The following is a 20672-nucleotide window of genomic DNA, read 5'->3' on the forward strand; positions in this document are numbered from 1 at the left end:
CCCTGTGCCTGTGCCGTCGTGCTGTCTGTGGCTGCGGGCGCGTACACTCGTGTCGTTGCGGCGCCTTCTTTTCTTGTTGTGCCCCGGATGCAGGGAGCGCAGTCGGCGGAGCAGTGCTTGGCTCGGGGTGGCAGGTCTGCTCTTGTGTGTTGCGCAGTGATGATCGCAAGGCTCTTTACTTGCGGCGCCGATTACCTGAGTGTTTTGGCGGCCACACCACAATCATGGTGGGGAGACTCACGCTTTCCTTGGTGTTCGGGCAGCTGCTGCGGGGTTGCTCGTCCACTCCTCCATATGTCGGGCGACTTGAGTGGGAGGCGGCCAGTCTCCATGCCTCCTTCCTTCACGGTAGGGCCGCGTCGCGATGCTGAGCACGACCTCCACCACCGTCATGGCGGCGGCTCATTACTTCCTCATGCAGGCGAGGAAGCAGCGGGCATGCGGGGTTAGCTACCCGCCTCGTCGCCAATGAGGTGTTGGACCTCCGGCCCTCATTGCAGTAACGCCATACACTGACACCAGGAGACGTGTGGTAGTAACTGGGCCACAAGCACGTGCACTTGGGCTCTTTTATTGATGGGGACACATCACTCGTGGCACCCGTGATAGATGGGTGTGGGGGTGCAGTGTGTCCTGCCCTCGAGGGAGTGGCTGGGAATACAGCTTTCTGCGGGACACTAGAACGTGTCTCGCAGGACACTACAGGTTTTTGCTTTAGCCATGGCAATCCTTTTCTTACTGCGGCTGAACTGGGAGATGTGGTGGTGTGCTTGGGTGTAAAAGCTCCTGCTGGAGACTCGTTTACCTTGACATCAGGAACTGTATTTTACGTAGTCAGCTCAGTGGGTTATTGCTTTAGCCACAAAGATCCTTTTCCTACTTGTGATTCAGCCGCACCTGCGGCAGAGCTGGGAGACGGGGTGATGGACATAGGCATGAGTGTTAAAGCTCCTGCTGGAGAGTTACTAGTCTAGTAGCAGTTTTGACTCTCCATAAACTAGCGCATAGGGTTAATATGCATGCTGCAAACATCAGTTGTTTTTCACCTGTTTCAAGTTCTTCTTAGTGTTTCCCCTCAGTCATATGGGTGTAATTTCTTGTATTTATTTGTTTCCTTTGTCTTTATTGCGTGATTTTGCTTGCGAGAAAGTGTCACTCCTAGACGATGATATGTCACTGGAATTATGAAAGAGTCACACATAGCAATCTGGAACCTTGGCAGCAATGCCTACAAGTTCAGTGATGCAGAAGACGAGCTGCCAGCAGGTAACATGCTTGTGTTTCTCCACCACAATTTGTTTAGAAAAACACAAACCATGAACTCAGCCAAGTTACCAATGTAGCATTCTGCTGGCACATATGTTCCCCTTTACGAATTTTTAAAAGTGTTAATTTGCGTTTCAAGCGGTACAAATCGTGTAGTTATTCAAAAGTGCAATGCACATTAAGCGCTACCCTATTCTAAAGTGTTTTCTCCTCAAGCTGATTTTGATAGTATCACTTTCATTCTTGCCTAGACCCCAAATGATAAAGTCGCAAATATTAGCTGTAAAAGTAATCCCTGACCCTTCTCCCCCAGTGGTGCAAGTGATATAGGTACGCATAGGGCTTCTGTGTTTGTTTTTTAAAGGCGCTTACTTGAGTTTTTATTTATTTATTTATTTAAAACATTTATATAGCGCAACTGTCACCTGGCAGGTATCCTGGCGCTGAGAGATTACTCCTAAGATGAAAGAGACGGGAGACTGGGGAGGGGTTGTGAGGGATTTAGGGGAAGAGCCAAGTTTTAATCCGCTTTCTGAATGGAAGGAGTTGTGACATTTGGCAGATGTCGACCGGCAAACTATTCCAGAGTTTAGCGGCGGCCACTCTGAAGGATCTTCACCCAGTCCTTACCTTGTTGAATCTGGGTACCCTCACAAGGCAGGCTGAGGCGGATCGGAGAGTTCTGGTGGGGGTGTACCAGGAAAACATTTTTTGTAGGGATCTGGGGCCAGTTCCGTGTAGTGCTTTGAAGACAAGGCAGAGTGCTTTAAAGGCTATTCGCTGCTTCAAAGGGAGCCAGTGTAACTCGGCTACGGCTGCTGTGGCCGAGGATCTCCTGGTCCATCCGAGGGCTAGTTTGGCTGCGGCCGACTGGACTCTTTGGAGTCTGTCCAGTAGCACAGCTGGGGACTCGAGCAGAAGTGCATTGCAATAGTCAAGGCGACTAAGAATAGTGCACCTGACTATTAGTGCTCGAGCCTGTGCGGGGAGTAGTGGCATGATTTTGCGTAAAGAACGCAGTAGGGCCGAGCAGGTGGAGACTGTTTTGGTTACCTGCGTTTCCATGCTGAGTTTGTTGTTTAGCATAACACCCAGATTGCGGACACTAGTGACCGGCTGTGGTTTTTCTGGGGTTTCCGGGGGCCAGAATTCCGTGGGAAATAGGCGAGGAATCCGTCTCCCAGTGCAGAACAGTACCTCGGTCTTGGAGGAATTGAATTGCAGGGAATTATTGTGCAGCCAGCCGGCTGTGTCACTTAAGCAGTCGTGGAACGATTCCATGGGAATTGAGTCTTCCCCCTCCCAGGAGAGGATAAGTTGGGTGTCGTCCGCGTAGTTTATAGTTTTCAGTCTGTGGAATTTAATCAGGGTGATTAGTGGTTTCAGATAAACGTTAAAAAGGATCGGGCTGATGGACGAACCCTGGGGCACCCCGTGAGGTACTGGGGAAAAGGCGGATTGAAAAGGGGGGAGGGACCCCGCCTGTTTCCTATCTCGCAGGTATGAGTGGAACCAGAGCAAGGCGGTGCCGTCAACCCCTGCCTCTCTGAGCCTCTTTAGCAGAATTACATGGTTGACCGTATCGAATGCGGCAGACAGGTCCAATAAGATCAAGGCCATAGCGTGGCCCCTGTCTGCACGCATACGAAGTTCTTCCATGGCTGTAAGCACAGCCGTTTCGGTACCATAGGCTGGGCGAAATCCGAATTGGAAGTCGTCCAGAATGTGATTCTGTCGATAGACAGGAGCTAACCCAGCGTTCCACAACTTTCGCCGGAAAGGGTAGGAGCGATATAGGCCGAAAGTTAGATAGACACTCGGGGTTCAATGAGGGTTTCTTTAGCAGCGGGGTGATGAGTGCTTGCTTCCAGGGGGTAGGGACAAATCCACAACACAGGGATTGGTTGCAGATTCTACGGAGGGTGCGGAAGAGTTCAGTTCCACACGCTTTCCATATTTTTGGTGGCAACGTGTCGAGGGGGGACCCAGAGGTGATTCCGTGTGCCATTCTCTCAAAGTCTGCTTCCGAGATAGGGGGGAGAGTCTGCAGACATTCCCTGGATAGGAGTCCTGGGTTCAACGGATCGAGGTAAGTCGTGGCTGCCCCGGGGGAGTTGAGATTATCTTGCGAAGGGGGAATGGCAAGATTGTGGATGATGGTCTCAATTTTGTCCTTAAAGAACTGTGCGAGATTATCACAGAGGGTCTGTGTGGGGGGGATGGTTTTTTGGGCACAGTCGGGGTGGATGAGGTTGTCGAGGATCTGGAAGATGCTTTTGGAGCTATTTGCGGCATTGACTATGGTGGAGCAATAGTAGGTGGATTTACTATCAGCGATGGCAGATTTATATTCCAGGAGCTTGTTTTTCCAGATAATTTTGTTTGTGTCGCAATAGCCTTGTCTCCACTTCCTCTCAGCCTGTTTACAGGCTAATTTAAGGGTTTTCAGGAAGTCATTATACCATGGGGCAGATGCTCTGCCTTTAGATTTGCATCTTTTTAATGGAGCTATAGAGTCCGTAGTGGATAATATCCTCGTGCAGAAGGCTCTGTAGTTGTCTTCAACCGAGTTGATAGGGGAGAAGCTATCTTCCACGTTAAAAACGGCGGTTGTAGAACTCAGTTTTTCCAGAGCTTTCCAGTCTCTGTACATAAATTCTGGTAGGGCGCTATGATTCGGCGTTCTAGTTTTTGTGCTGGTAATGTAGAATTTAATAAGAGCGTGATCTGTCCAGCTCATGGGCAGAATGTCGTTCAGATGTATTAGTTCAGAACTGGAAAAGATGAGGTCAAGTCGGTGACCTGCTGAGTGGGTAGGTTGCTTAACCAGTTGGTAGAGTCCCACGCTTTCGCAAGAGAGCAGGAGGTTTTCTAGACCAGTGTCTAGACTACCGTTTGGCCAGAGGTTGAAGTCCCCTAGGATGATTAGTTTATTGTGAGAGGATGCCATGTTCGTAAAGGTGGTGAGTAGCGCTTGCTGTTGTTGGGAGATGAAAGTCCCTGGAGGACGGTAGCAGATAATTGCCGTAAAAATACCTCCGGAGTGGCAGTTTATGGAGAGGCCGAGGATCTCGGTCCCGGGGACTGAGTCCATGTCTATGGTGTTAATGTGCCAGGAGGCTCTGTAGATAATACCTACTCCACCACCACGGCCTTTGGGTCTGGGAAGGTGCAAAATTTTAAAGTCCTGAGGGCATGCCCATGCTAATTCAATGTCACAATCTGCGTGAGTCCACGTTTCGGTTAAGAAGAGGACATCCAGGTGATGAGATTCGATGAGGAGATGAATTTCGTTAGCATGCTTTGGCAGTGATCTGACATTCAGAATGCCTCCCAGGAGCAGACCCTTATATGCGAAGTCATGCAGTGGAAAGGCGGAGTCAGCAAAGATGGGCTGACCTTCGTGTGTGAATTCTCGCAGGTTGAGCAGGGTTTCACGGGTATAGCGTGGGGTTTGCGAGCAAATTTGAGCAGAGTTGTCTGCGCTAGTCGCGTCCTCGTCGCGGACGAGCGCAGAGGAGCTTGCCTTAAGCGCGCCTTTGGCGCGCCATCGTCGCGCCCGCTGCGCTCGTCCGCTGCGCTTCCGGCATGGATTCATGCTTTATAGTGGGTGCTCTGGGTGTCGGGGGAGGGGGTGTGGCCAACAGAGGTGGGCGTGGCTCGTGGCTCCCTCGAGCTGGCAATGGCGGCAGAAGCGAGCGTTTTGGACGGAAAACAGCGATTAGATCTGCTGCTCGGCGTGGTTTGAGGTAGGTGCCAGGGGTTGGTGCAATAGTGCAGCAGTTTTTAAAATCACAATATACAATGTTAAAACAGAGATTTTCTATAGCGCGGCTCCCGGCTTTTCGCCTCAGGAGTGTCTCAGTAAATAGTGCCAAATGCAAAAACAACAATTGATGGACAGAATGCAGAACAATGTCATACATTCACCCCAGTACAGAGATCTGGTCCTAAATCCATCGTTTTTTTGCTCACCATGCCGTTCCAGTTTGAACCCAGCCATATGCAAATCAGTCTTGACCCTGTGCCTCATGGGAACAGTCCAGCCCGAACTGCCAAGCCAGGTCCTCCCTGGACTGGAAACAAGCATCCCAGGACCGGTTTCTGGCATTTCAGCCGTCTTCAGCCAGGCTTGCTTGATTTCCAGTGGCATGCAGAGCAAGGGACCCACGTCTGGGCATTCCCTTTCCACTCGGGGTGACAAATGCAAAAACAACAATTGATGGACAGAATGCAGAACAATGTCATACATTCACCCCAGTACAGAGATCTGGGCCTAAATCCATCGTTTTTTTGCTCACCATGCCGTTCCAGTTTGAACCCAGCCATATGCAAATCAGTCTTGACCCTGTGCCTCATGGGAACAGTCCAGCCCGAACTGCCAAGCCAGGTCCTCCCTGGACTGGAAACAAGCATCCCAGGACCGGTTTCTGGCATTTCAGCCGTCTTCAGCCAGGCTTGCTTGATTTCCAGTGGCATGGAGAACAAGGGACCCACGTCTGGGCATACCCTTTCCACTCGGGGTGACAAATGCAAAAACAACAATTGATGGACAGAATGCAGAACAATGTCATACATTCACCCCAGTACAGAGATCTGGGCCTAAATCCATCGTTTTTTTGCTCACCATGCCGTTCCAGTTTGAACCCAGCCATATGCAAATCAGTCTTAACCCTGTGCCTCATGGGAACAGTCCAGCCCGAACTGCCAAGCCAGGTCCTCCCTGGACTGGAAACAAGCATCCCAGGACCGGTTTCTGGCATTTCAGCCGTCTTCAGCCAGGCTTGCTTGATTTCCAGTGGCATGGAGAGCAAGGGACCCACGTCTGGGCATACCCTTTCCACTCGGGGTGACAAATGCAAAAACAACAATTGATGGACAGAATGCAGAACAATGTCATACATTCACCCCAGTACAGAGATCTGGGCCTAAATCCATCGTTTTTTTGCTCACCATGCCATTCCAGTTTGAACCCAGCCATATGCAAATCAGTCTTGACCCTGTGCCTCATGGGAACAGTCCAGCCCGAACTGCCAAGCCAGGTCCTCCCTGGACTGGAAACAAGCATCCCAGGACCAGTTTCTGGCATTTCAGCCGTCTTCAGCCAGGCTTGCTTGATTTCCAGTGGCATGGAGAGCAAGGGACCCACATCTGGGCATACCCTTTCCACTCGGGGTGACAAATGCAAAAACAACAATTGATGGACAGAATGCAGAACAATGTCATACATTCACCCCAGTACAGAGATCTGGGCCTAAATCCATCGTTTTTTTGCTCACCATGCCGTTCCAGTTTGAACCCAGCCATATGCAAATCAGTCTTGACCCTGTGCCTCATGGGAACAGTCCAGCCCGAACTGCCAAGCCATGTCCTCCCTGGACTGGAAACAAGCATCCCAGGACCGGTTTCTGGCATTTCCAGACGTGGGACCCGTGCTCACTACGCCACTGGAGTCAAGCTATCCTGGCTGATGACGGCTGATAGCCAGAAACCGGTCCTAGGATGCTTGATTCCGGTCCAGGGAAGACATGGCTTGGCAGTTCGGGCTGGACTGTTCCCATGAGGCACAGGGTCAAGACTGATTTGCATATGGCCATGTCTGAACTGGGGTGGCGTAGTGGGCAAAAGAACGATGGATTTAACCCAGATCTCTTGACTGGGAGAGAATGTCTGCATTGTCAGCATTCTGTCCATCATTTGTTTGTTGTAACGCTTTTCGCCCTAAGTGGGATGGGTATTCCCAGACGTGGGACCCGTGCTCACTACGCCACTGGAGTCAAGCTATCCTGGCTGATGACGGCTGATAGCCAGAAACCGGTCCTAGGATGCTTGATTCCGGTCCAGGGAAGACATGGCTTGGCAGTTCGGGCTGGACTGTTCCCATGAGGCACAGGGTCAATACTGATTTGCATATGGCCATGTCTGAACTGGGGTGGCGTAGTGGGCAAAAGAACAATGGATTTAACCCAGATCTCTTGACTGGGGGAGAATGTCTGCATTGTCAGCATTCCGTCCATCATTTGTTTGTTGTAACGCTTTTCGCCCTAAGTGGGATGGGGATTCCCAGACGTGGGACCCGTGCTCACTACGCCACTGGAGTCAAGCTATCCTGGCTGATGACGGCTGATAGCCAGAAACCGGTCCTAGGGTGCTTGATTCCGGTCCAGGGAAGACATGGCTTGGCAGTTCGGGCTGGACTGTTCCCATGAGGCACAGGGTCAAGACTGATTTGCATATGGCCATGTCTGAACTGGGGTGGCGTAGTGGGCAAAAGAACGATGGATTTAACCCAGATCTCTTGACTGGGGGAGAATGTCTGCATTGTCAACATTCCGTCCATCATTTGTTTGTTGTAACGCTTTTCGCCCTAAGTGGGATGGGTATTCCCAGACGTGGGACCCGTGCTCACTACGCCACTGGAGTCAAGCTATCCTGGCTGATGACGGCTGATAGCCAGAAACCGGTCCTAGGATGCTTGATTCCGGTCCAGGGAAGACATGGCTTGGCAGTTCGGGCTGGACTGTTCCCATGAGGCACAGGGTCAAGACTGATTTGCATATGGCCATGTCTGAACTGGGGTGGCGTAGTGGGCAAAAGAACGATGGATTTAACCCAGATCTCTTGACTGGGGGAGAATGTCTGCATTGTCAGCATTCCGTCCATCATTTGTTTGTTGTAACGCTTTTCGCCCTAAGTGGGATGGGTATTCCCAGACGTGGGACCCGTGCTCACTACGCCACTGGAGTCAAGCTATCCTGGCTGATGACGGATGATAGCCAGAAACCGGTCCTAGGATGCTTGATTCCGGTCCTGGGAAGACATGGCTTGGCAGTTCGGGCTGGACTGTTCCCATGAGGCACAGGGTCAAGACTGATTTGCATATGGCCATGTCTGAACTGGGGTGGCGTAGTGGGCAAAAGAACGATGGATTTAACCCAGATCTCTTGACTGGGGGAGAAGGTCTGCATTGTCAGCATTCCGTCCATCATTTGTTTGTTGTAACGCTTTTCGCCCTAAGTGGGATGGGTATTCCCAGACGTGGGACCCGTGCTCACTACGCCACTGGAGTCAAGCTATCCTGGCTGATGACGGCTGATAGCCAGAAACCGGTCCTAGGATGCTTGATTCCGGTCCAGGGAAGACATGGCTTGGCAGTTCGGGCTGGACTGTTCCCATGAGGCACAGGGTCAAGACTGATTTGCATATGGCCATGTCTGAACTGGGGTGGCGTAGTGGGCAAAAGAACGATGGATTTAACCCAGATCTCTTGACTGGGGGAGAATGTCTGCATTGTCAGCATTCCGTCCATCATTTGTTTGTTGTAACGCATCAGTAAATAGTGCAGCGCTAGCAATCAGCGCGCTCTATTTGTACCTGTGAGGGGGGGCGTGGCCAACAGAGGTGGACATGGCTCGTGGCTCCCTCGAGCAGGCAATGGCGGCAGAAGCGAGCGTTTTGGCCGGAAAACAGCGATTAGATCTGCTGCTCGGCGTGGTTTGAGGTAGGTGCCAGGGGTTGGTGCAATAGTGCAGCAGTTTTTAAAATCACAATATACAATGATAAAACAAAGATTTTCTATAGCGCGGCTCCCGGCTTTTCGCCTCAGGAGTGTCTCAGTAAATAGTGGGCTAAGCTTCCCTCATGTATATAGCGGTATATAGCGGTATACTGAAAACGGTTTTTAGCCCGTTCATAAAATATCACTATGTAGGGATTGCACAAACAAGGTATTTGAAAAATTGCACTGTATTTATTTAATCCCCCCCCCAAGTTGTTCCAACATTTCTTACTTGGTGAGCTGTTCAGTGACAGTCCTGCATTGCCAGCTTTTACTTTAAAAGAAACTTTTTAAACCTATCTTTTCTTCATTGGACTTACTGCCATCTTGGGGCATAATTGACCATTGTATACTTTGTGGAATCTCAGAATTAACATTGATTTGCACCTTCACTTGCTCCCTCTCCTTAGCTGTGCTATCAAAACACTAAAAAATGGAAAAATCAATGCAAGACTGCTTGCTATCTATATAAAACTCTGAAGTCCATAGACAAAACCTAAAGTAGTCTGTATTGCTGAAATTATGGGATCGTCATCATTTCTGAGATTAATCTTCTGAGGTGTATACAAAATATTTCTGCCGAACCCATTGAAGGTATCTGTTGAACTACAGTATTCAGCATTTTGGGTTTTGTTCAACTGTGCTAGGTGCTAAAAGGTCAAGTACTGTATTGTCTAAGCTGTTTCTGCCCCTTTTTAACAGCATTTATTTTTCTTGATATACAGTCAAGGTGGCCACCCACAAAGCCCCAGAGCCTTCAGCGGAGCAGCCAATGGGCACCAGCGAGGCCAAAAAAACAGGGTTAGCTGATGAGAGGTGAGTTTTCCCCTTTTTAAAAAATAAATCCTGGACATTAGTAATTGTAGCCGGCCCATCTTTTGAAAAAACATTTTAGATCAAATTGCCCTGCATGCTGCTATAATAACATTGTGCATAGCACTACTTCTCGGAAACAATTTGTCTTCAGTATCTACGATAGTGATTTACATTAGGTAGGCAACACCATAATTTAAAGGGCCTTCCAGTGTACACTGTTCTTTGTACAGCCATGAGTCCCTTACTGTCGCAAACAGTCGACCAACATAGTGTTCCTTAGTCTGCCTGGGTTTTCATAGCTAGTGTGACATAAATCCCCGGATGGACCTCTAAGATGTTCAGAATGCAGCTCTTCTCACTCTCCTACCTTGTGCCTCACGCTGCTCCTCTCCTCTGTCTCCGTCCTTGTGCCTCACGCTGCTCTTCTCAGTCTCCATCCTTGTGCCTTGTGCTGCTCTTCTTGACCTTGATGCGTGACAGTTTGGCTCTTTATTCGAAATAGAAAACGGACATTTGTTTCCATTGAAACAAATGTAAAACCTTGGGAAAATATATAATAATCACAGAGAGAGGGAGAGTCATCACATCTCTGTTCATGCATCAGTAGTTATCAATTAATGCACACATCCAGTTGAGTAGTCATTTCATCCCATGTCCTGCAGCAGGTGTAATCCAGTCACATCCTTTCTGCCAATGCAACAAGTCAGTCCCGGTGGTCTCTTCCCATGCACACTGCAGCAGTCATTTGGCTCGTCCGACCGCATTATATCCTTCTTCTCTGCATCATCCTCTTTCTAATTTATTATTCAAGTTTTTTTCTTCCTATTTCGCTTAATACCCTTTTCTTTTTACTCACAAATGCAATTCCCTTGTTCCTATATTTTTTTCACACTTTGAGTGGGCGAGTCATCGTATCCCAGTTCCTCCAGCAGTGCTAATTGTGAGAAAGTGCCATCTTTCTTGCATGGTATGCCCCCACTTTTTGTTGAATTGCTGATGTACTTTGACTGAGTGTGCCCTGGGCTCCTGCCAATCAGGTGCCCAGGGCCTGTGTTCCTTCCCTAAAACTGTATTGAAGCCCAAATCCAATTGGCATCTCTGGCCACATGTCAGCCCCTGGTAAACGGTAGCATAGGTACCCAGGGCACTGTGACCAGAGAAGGCCCCTATGGGCTGCAACAATTATTGTGCCACCCTTAGAGGGCCTGTACCCTGACACACACACACACTGCCTTTGCAGGCTGAGTGTCTGGATGCAGAACAAAACACAAAGACGACATGGCCCACATCCCTGTGTGCCATGCCCACAAACCACTGTCCTGGCATACACCAGTCACCCCTCTAGCTGGGTGCCCTATGCCAGTGGTGAGGGTACCTCTACAGTGCCCAGGTTCATTTCTGGCCCCTGTAAGTACAGTGTTGTCATTAAGAGTATAGGGTGCTGGGAGGTCGGCATTACGAACTCCACAGCATCATAATGGCTACACTTAAGACTGAGAAGTTTGGTATCAAACTTCTCAGCACATTAAACCCACACTGATGCCAGTGTGGGATTTAATGTAAGATGCACGACAGAGGGCATCTTAGAGATGCCCCCTGAAACTAACCAACAACCAGCATCCTGACTGAGAGGCTGCCTAGGCTGCCACTCAGCAGACATGTTGCTGGACCCCTGGGTAGAGATCCATCCGCTCTCATGGGCCTGCAACAATGCACATCCTGGGCGAGGTGCTAGTCCTCCTCCCCCAGGATGGGCAGGGGAAGCTTTAAAGGCATGCTGCCTTTGTGAGCTTCTCCAGGCCACTTGCTGTACTCAGCAACTGGCCCCCACCGGTTCTGACCCCCACTCTGGCGGGAAGATCGGCGGGAAAACCCAAGTGAGGAAAGGGGCTGTGCCAGCCTCTGCCAAACCCACCCCTCAGGTGGGGGAGGCGAGGTGAAGCACAACTCTGGGCTCTCGCTATCTTGAGGATGGGGAGCCCTACCCAATCAGGACTAGGCTCCTGCCCCCTCCCGCTGGAGAGTGGCAGGCTAGAGGGTGTGCCCACCCCAGGGAAGGGACCCATTGGTCCCTGACCTTTACCTACCTGTAACGCCCCTAAATGTAGTATTTAGGGGCACCCTGAACCTTCCTTCCTCAGATTACGATTCCGAAATAAGAAGAAGAACAAGAAGAAAGAAGACCTGCCGGGCAGCTGCTAACAAGAGGACAACACCAACTGACTTGGTCCCAGCCCTACAGGCCTGTCGGCCCTCAAACCTGCTCCTGTTAAATACCGGCATCTCCAGTGGTCAGCAACCTCAAAAACCCCGGCGGACCTGACTGCCTTGCTCATCTAAAGACTGGGACTCCCACGAGCAGTGGTTCTGCTCAAACAGCAACAACCCCTGGTGCCAGCCAGGAACCACGAATCCAGCACACTCTGCACCCGCCGAGCCCAGCCTGTGCCTGAGTGAACAAAGACCATGAGGACGTCCCCCCGGTGACCAAGAATCCAGCACCCAAGGACCCTACTCGATGCTCCTGATGACGCCTGCAGCCTCAACTCCAGGGACCCCCCAACCGCGACCAGCAGAGGGTAAGATTTCCTGACACCAAAAGACACTCCTGCACCCGGCACCCTGCGGCCCCCTGTGCCCAACTCCTGGGTGCCTACCTAACCTACAGCTTCCCTACTAACATCTCAAAGTGGTGGTCGCACCTGAAGAATCTCTGTCCCCGAGCTTGCAGCCTTTGTTCATCTTGCAGCTTCTTTATTGAAATACATTGAGCGCCCGACGGCTCAAAATCACCCTGCACCCAGATGCCCGAGTGCCCCTGGAAGAGCAGCATCTGTCCTAAACTACTTCCCCACTTGCCCTGTGTAAGTGACCAGGAGCCCAGCTCACACAGCCGCGTGGCCTGCCTGCTAGCTGCCACCAAGTAAAGGCCCGCTGCCCGCCATAGGCTAACATTGGGCCCACTCTCTCTGCACCCGGCTGCCCCTGTGCCGCTGAGGGTGTAACAACTGTACCAACCTGACCCTGGGAGACCCCTGAGTCTATGCCCAGATCCTTAAATCTGCTAGTCGAGTACTTACCTGAAAGCCGATAACCTGCATTTTCTCCATAGGGTAACATTGAGTGTCGACTTTTGAAACTTTAAAATATTCACAAAAAATCACCCGATCAACGAAAACAAAATTACTCACCTATTACCAGGAGAGATCCCTGTGCTGGATCTTGGTGCCCAGCACTGACCCTGAAAAGTAATTATAACTGCGATTTTCCGATAACCAAACTTTCCTGCGTAGGATAACATTGCCTGTTTTTTGCCAGAAATTCTTCTAAGTGTCGAACATACAAATATTCCTTAAAAATCGCCTATGTAACAAAAACGATTTCTTTCAACTGTTTACAGGAGATGCACCAGGGCTGAATCCAGGATACAGCCCTGAGTAAGAAAAACCTATGCAAAGTTATTGATATTGCCTTTACTTAAAATTTCCCATTGAGCTCAAGGTTATAATTGTGTTTAACTTGTGTTGCCTATTGCAACAACTGTAACTATTGCATTTAAAAGTCTATTGCTTATTGTAAGTATTCAACTATAGCATTTTGGTTCTAAAATAAAACAACTATATATTTTTATATACAAAACAATTGGCCTAGAGTTCAGTTCTTGAGTGTGTGAAACCATTTGCTGACTTAGTGTGTACAACAAATGCTTTACACTGTCCTCTGATACTTCCTTACTGCTCAACCAAGCTACCACTTTAGAGAGTAAGGTTATATCTAACTTTAACCTCTGCAAAACCTCTGGGGACTATTGGACTCTGTACACACTGTACCTTACCTCGGTGCATTATATACAGAGCCACTTTCTTACACTAATTCAGTAATCCAGTCACACAGGGGTAATATTTCATGCTCACAGAAAGTGGGTGAGTCATCGCATCCCATGTCCGTCAGCAGTGGTATTTCAGTCACACCTGTTCTGCCTGCACAACCTGTCTTCCCGGGAGTTCTCTGCCCAGGCCCTCTTCATCAGTCACTTTTTCCCGTGCTTCCGCATTCTCTCATTCTTTTCCGCATCACCCTATCTCTAATTTAATACTCAAGTATTTTTCTTCTTTTTTTCCTTTATACTCATTTCTATTTGCTTATTAACATTATTCCTTTTTTCAATTATTTATTTCCCACAGAGAGTAGGTTATTCATCGCAATCCAGATCCTGCAGCAGGGTTAATAATGCACACTTTGTTTGGGGGAGTCATCTCAAACTATGTCCTTCATCATGTGTAATCCAATCTCGCCCATTCTTCCCATTCAACCAGTCAGCCCATGATGTCTATGCCCATGTACCCTGCATTACTCTATTTTTTAACTGCTTCAACATTCTCTCGTTCTTCTCCGCATCATCCTCCCTCAAAATTAATACTCTAGTATTTTGTTCTCATTTCGCTTTATACTCATTTCTATTTGCTATGTTACTGTATTCCCTTTTTCTACAATTAGATTCACACAGTGAGTGGGTGAGTACTTCCATCCCCGTTCGTGCAGCATGAGTAATAATTATTTCACATAGAGAGTGGGGGATTGGGGTGCCGCCCAGCTCTTTGCCAGGGCCAGTTTTCGGCCGATTTTGTTACAGGGCCGATTTTGCAGCCAAAACCAGCCACCACCCGTGCGGCCCACCGGGGGATTGCCCGGTGCCCGCTATGGCCAGTCCGGCTCTGACAATAATTCAGACCCATAGTTTTCTGCTCATGCACCCTTCAGAAGTCACTTTTTGTCGTGCTTCTGCATTCTCTCGCACATTCACATTTTTGTCTCCGCATTAATTTCCATGCACACGTTACAATTCACTTTCCTCGTGCTTCCACATTCTCTCGTTCTTATCATCTTTTATCTAAATTAAAACTCATTTTGCGAAGTAACGGCATGCGTACTAGTATCATGTGAAGTAAAAGGATGCATTAAAACAGTGAATGCAAAGTAAAAACATCCACAATAAAAGTTTCTGAGCAGTAAAAGATGCGTAGAACACTAAATACGTAGAAGTGGACGCGTAGTAATTGTAGATTACCGTTAGTTCCTGTTCTCAGCACTCATCAGTTTATCGGCCTCTCACACTTAGAGGACACAAAGCAGAAATACTATGTGTACTGGAGAGTGTTTGTGCCCAACCTTATCACTGGGCTATTACCTGCTGAAATAACTACTGTGTCTACATTTATCATACTTCTATATGTCCTATTACCCCAGGATGTCTGCCACAAGCCCAGCCAGTCTCTTATACATAATCTCAGACCTCATGATGGGGCATATCATCAAGGGGCGCTATAAAATTACCGCCACTTTTGCGTACCTTTTCGGCCGAAAAGCAGCAATAATTTTATCACTTTATAAGCAAGGTCACACTATCATGTGAATCCTTGCGTTAGCACCCTTTCCCTTAACGCCCAGCTTTGCATCTCTAATGAGATGCAAAGTGGGCGTTCCTTCCCAAAAGAACGTGAGACATGTCGCTAACCGACATTTCTCCTATTTTCTAGCCTCACGCTAACCTGCAAAGTGATAAGAAAAGTAGCGCTAACCACAGTTATCGCTACTTTCCTTATGCCTGCTTTTCATCTGACTTAGCCATGATATCCAATGGAAGGTGGATATCATGGCTGAGTCTGCCCTGCTCTATCAACAAGCTATCGCCAAGCGTTGTGCGATTATCGCTGGATTTCCAGCGATAATAGCACATTTGGCATCTTGCGCCTGGAATTTTATCGCTGTTGAGATAAGCGTTGCTGATAGCATGCTATCTCAGTGATAAAATTCAGCATTAGCCGGCGATAATTATCCTCACGCTAAGCGCGCTGAGCAATAATTATCGCCTGCCCTTGCTGATATGCCCCAATGTTCAGTACTTCTCAGTTTTACCTGAACTACATCCCTTACTCTGGCTCCTGAAATGTCTCAGACCACAAGTTGTGTTTGTTCTTCAATAACAAAAGATCACAGATCACTTCTCAAAATATCACACTGTGGGGATACAAAAAACATTTAAACCAGAAATATCAGGAAAGGGGAACATCATGATCCTATCTATGCTTAAGGACCATGACACATTATTCACATAATACAGACTAGAGCAGTAATTCCTAAAGTGTACATATGCTAAGTATTCACAGCAGACTACAACAGTGGCAAATATCTCATGGGTAGCCCTGTGTGTGGTTCCAGTGCTTCATATCAGCTGAATCCAAGAGAACCAAGAGGTATGGGGAGAATGTAGATTCATAGTTAAGTGTTTCATGAGAGGAAATGGAGAGGGATGCATGTTAGATACAGATTGGTGCAGCTGTAAAAGAGAGGTGGAATGCGCTGGGGGCAGAGATCAGAAAAGAATCATGTATAGAAAGGAAGGTGCAGAAAAGAGGAGAGGCAGGGAAGTGAGAAGACAGCTCTGTTGAGCAAGAGGAAGTGGATTTAAAAGCATGAGCTGAAATGATGCAGAAATGAACTGAAATAGAAGTCCTGGAATGGAGGATCACTGCGAAGGACGTGAGGTTATGGAAGAAAAGGGGCTCTGGTGAAAGAGCGGCCAAAATGAGCTTCAGAGTTTGGGCCACAAATAGAACGTGAAAATGTGGCAATAGTGAGGCAGAGAAGCTATAGGAGAGGAAACAGCCGTGGATGTGATGGTAGTTCTGACAACCTTTCCTTGGTTCCCAAAAATAGTCCTCTCTTGGTTAAAGATTCACCCTGTGCCGAGGGGCGTGGCTTGCGCGCCGCTGCGAGATGGCGGATCGCGCTTGAGCTCCGTAAAGAGTGAGGGCCGACGGAGGCATTGCTGACGCTGAATATTGCCCCGCTCTGCGCAGAAGATGCTATCTTACATGGGAAACTGCCGTGCTTGCTACGAGGGAGGTCTCTGGTGGTGAAGAGCGGCCAGAGTTCATTTATCGGCATTTTTAAGTGACGCTTCAGGCTTTCACGAGCGGCCGCCATTTTGTTTCTGCTGTGAGGGAGTTTTTCTCTCGCTTCTACAAGACGACGCTACTGGTCTATCCTGTCAGGAATGGAGGCATTCAGGAGCTGGTGACGTTATTTCACTTTTCTTGAGCTTATTTTGTTCTTTTTTTCTATCGCCTATTGCTGAGAGACCCACTGTGTGAACTTTTTGAGGTTTCTGGTCTTCTCCTCGTCGTCAAACGCACTGCCATTTCCTTATGTGAGGCCTTTTTGCTCTTGGCTTGATCCTGGTGGTTTTCGGAGTCGGTGCTTGACTACTAGCGCCTGTAGTACTTTTCGTGAGGTGTTCTTTCTGACTGGGATCGCCTGCGATATTTTATGCCCGGCTCTTTCTGATGCAAGTGCATGATTCCTTCCTGCCCATTTTTCCTCTCACACATTGAGGTTTTACAACCCCTGGCATTCCTTGTCTCACTCTATCTGAGGAGGTGTATTTTGTTTCTGCTGAGGTGGTCTGCCCTATGGCTGAAAATATGGCCCCTTCACCGAATTCCAAAGACGTTAAGGAATCTAAAGCATCTCTTAAGAGGTCCAAACAGGTATCCCCAACACCTGAGTCTGCTCCTAAAGACACTAATTCGACTCTTGAGTCCATTCTGGCGCGCCTTAATGAGGTTTATGAGATTGCGCAGTCTACTAAGACCAATACAGATTTACTGCAAGTGGAGGTGTTAGCCATCAGGAATGATTTCAAGGCCCTTTCCCTTCGTGTCTCAGGTACAGAAGCACGGATTAGTGGCGCAGAGGATACCATGCAAAAGCACTCTAGATCTCTCACGCAGGTAGAGCGTTCTATGGCAGCATTGAGGAGAGACCTCACTGAACAAGAGGATCGTAATCGTAGACCCAATCTGCGTATTTTTGGTCTTCCTGAAGATGTTGAGAAAGATGCATCTTCCATGATTGAGTTTCTTTATCAATGGATTCCGTCAACACTACAAATTTCTTTCCACAAAGATTTTGAACTGGAACGGGCACACCGTGTCCCCTCCTTTCGCCCCAAGTCTGCTACGCAACCAAGAGCGATAATTTTTAAGCCGCTGCGTCATCAACATACTGAGCAGATTTTGGCGCATATGCGGAAGGTTAGAGCTGTCTCTTGGAATGGCCATCGTATTTCAATTTCTCAAGACTTTGCCAGAGACACGGTGATGAGGAGGAAAGGTTTTCTTAATCTCCGGAAGCGTTTGTCTGAAATGAATATTCCCTTCTCCTTTGCTGGTCCCTCAAAATTCCGCATTACTTTCAAGGGTCGTGTCAGAATTTTTGACGAACCTGCGGATTTGGCCTCGTTTCTGGATAATCAAATGGAGCTACAGATGGATCTTCAAACGGGGGCTTCACATGCTCCTGGTTCTTCTGGCACCTGAGGCGGCTATACATAATGCAGTGTCTTTAGTCTTTGTCAGATCTATTAGGTCTAGCTGCTTTTAGATCTGCGCAGTGGTCTTTATGTCCATTGGTCTTGACGTATTTTTGTCGTCTATTGGTGCTCCCTTAGTATCGTTATGGTGTTTTGGTCTTTAGTGTTGTTAGTTTTAGTGTATAAACCTTTCAATTTTTTGTGGTAACTTCTCTTGTTGGCGTGACTTCACTTTTGTCCGCGTAGCGTCCTGTTATTCATTGCCTCCCCAGTTTGTCTTTCGACGTATTAGGTCACGGTCCTTTTCCTTCCAGGGGTGTGTCTTCGGTATGTGCGTCGTTTTTTGTGGTAAATTTTGGTTTATCTTGTTCTGTGGTGGTCGTTCCTTTTGCTTTATGTTTGTTTTTTGTTACTTCGTACTTTATGGAGTAGGTCATTGCTTGTTCCTTTGCTTTCTCATTGTGTTGTTGTTTGGTTTGTCTAGGTGTTTTATTCATATATGTTTATTAAGTGTTTATTTATGGCGATACTTAGAGTCAGTATTGGTCGTTCATATAGTTGCTAGTTATACTTACTTTATTGTTTTTTTCATTGAGTGATTTGTTTACATTGTGTTACTATTTGTTTTTTTTCGAGTAGGTTAGTTTTTTATAGATGCTTTGTACTTGGCAGACATATGCCCCTCTTACCTACATGTTCACTTTCTTAGACATGCATATTTATCTTGCCAGTTTGTGTGTATATGGCTTTATTTATTCATGGCCAGTTATCTTTAAGTTTGTATATAGATTTTTCATATTTATATATAGTATTAGGTCTCTTATCTAGCTGCCATAAGGGTTTCTCTGTCTGCTATATGATAAGATGCTACCTACCGTTTTTTATTATGTTTCACTTATTTTTCCCATATTGTTTCATATAGATACCTACTTTATTGACTTTCTCATTGCGTGATTTGATTACATTGTGTCATTAACTGTTTTTTTTCGAGTAGGTTAGTTTGTTTTAGAGATGCTTTGTTCTTGATAGATTTATGCCTCTCTTATCTACATGTTTACTTATTTAGCCAAGCATATTTATTCTACCAGTTTGCGTGTATAGGGCCTTATTTATTCATGCCAAGTCATCTATGAGTTTGTATATAGACTTTACATATTTATATTTAGTACTAGGCCTCTTATTTAACTGCCATAGGGATTCACTGGTTGCTACATTGATAAGATGCTATATACCGTTTTTTATTATATTTCACGTATTTTTCCCATATTATATCATACAGTATGCTTTAGAGTGTATTTCTTCTTTTCTTTTCATTATGGTCCTTTTTCTTTTGTTGGAGTCCGCTTTGGTCTGGTTCTACCTAACACTATTGTTCTCTCTTAGTTCTCTTTTCACCAGCTCTTAATGCCTGATTGTGCTTTCTTTTTCTCTCTTTTCTGCTCCTACCGTTCTCTATGATTTATTTTAGTTGTTATCTATACATTAATTTGGTCAAATGTTTGCCTTTACAGTTTCTCATTTCGCTTTGTCTTCTAATAAGTGATACTTATCTCCGGTTCTTAGCTTTTAGATAGTGCCTTCCTTTTAAATGTATAACCGGTTATGCACTGCTCTGGGGCTTTTTATGCTGTTGATGTTATTTCTCCTGTTGGCCCCTCGCTCTTTCTTCCATGTCCCCCCTTGTATGAATTTGGTCTTTTTCAGACCTGCCGGATTGGCTCTTCTCTCTCTCTTTCTCTGTACTCTCCTGCTTTCTTTTTCCTCTTCTTTCCTTTCTTCTCTTCGGATTTCCTCTTTGGTCTCACCCTGTGTTGTGCTGGCTGTTGATGTCTGCTGGTTAGCCCTCCTGGTTGTTGCGCTTCATTTGCCACATATGGAATATCTTTTTTTCCTGATAATGGTTCTATGTCTGGACTAAATATACTTTCCCTTAATGTTAAAGGGTTAAATCATCCAGTCAAAAGGTCAAAGATTTTGGATTACTGTAAATCTCTTTCTTCGGATCTCGTCCTTTTTCAGGAGACAAAGCTCTCTGCCAAGGAGGCGTTGTTTCTGAAGAAAGAGTGGGTCTTTGATGTTGCTTGTTCAGATGCTTGTGGTAAAAGGAATGGAGTAATTACCTTAGTTTCTAGACACTCTGGCTTATCTATCGTTTCCTCTGAACAGGATACGGAGGGGCGGTGGTTACTATCTAAATTGTCCGATGGTAATGCTGATTTATTTGTCATGAATATTTATGCCCCCAATAAGGATGACCCGGCCTTTTGGAATGCGATTACCAAAAAGCTCGAGGATACTCCTCACTCTGGTAATCTTATTGTAGGTGGTGACTTTAACTTGCCAATGGACCCTATCTTGGATAGGAATTCTGCCTTTAACTTTCGTCCCCCTAAAGCACACAAACAAATGATTAATATGTGCTCTCTTACCCATCTTCAGGATGTATGGCGTCTTCATAATCCCACTGGTAGTGACTTTTCCTTTTTTTCTTCCCCTCATTCGTCCTTTTCACGCATTGACTATCTTTTGGTTCATTCTTCTCTGGTTCAATTTTCTTCTTCTCCGCTTATTCATCCTATTTTAGTTTCTGACCATGCCGCAGTCACATTTTCTCTTACCTCCTTTGTCCCTAGGGCACGAGCTCGCTCGTGGAGACTC

General features: G+C 47.1%; 1 protein-coding gene across 3 annotated transcripts in view; it reads left to right on the forward strand.

The window, feature by feature from the left end:
- LOC146806221 (glycolipid transfer protein-like) overlaps positions 1 to 20672 on the forward strand; it is a 613768-nt gene that overhangs the window by 553428 nt on the left and 39668 nt on the right. For all 3 annotated transcript variants that reach the window (XR_014967984.1, XR_014967983.1, XM_085623480.1), the window contains one exon: positions 9550 to 9640. Coding sequence is in view for 1 of the 3 variants with exons in the window: in XM_085623480.1 (XP_085479606.1) it covers positions 9550 to 9630 (81 nt within the window). In the remaining 2 variants the exon portion in view is untranslated. The remainder of the gene's footprint in view (positions 1 to 9549; positions 9641 to 20672) is intronic.

The sequence above is a fragment of the Triturus cristatus genome, chromosome 8, assembly GCF_964204655.1.
Source record: "Triturus cristatus chromosome 8, aTriCri1.1, whole genome shotgun sequence".
Lineage (NCBI taxonomy): Eukaryota > Metazoa > Chordata > Amphibia > Caudata > Salamandridae > Triturus > Triturus cristatus.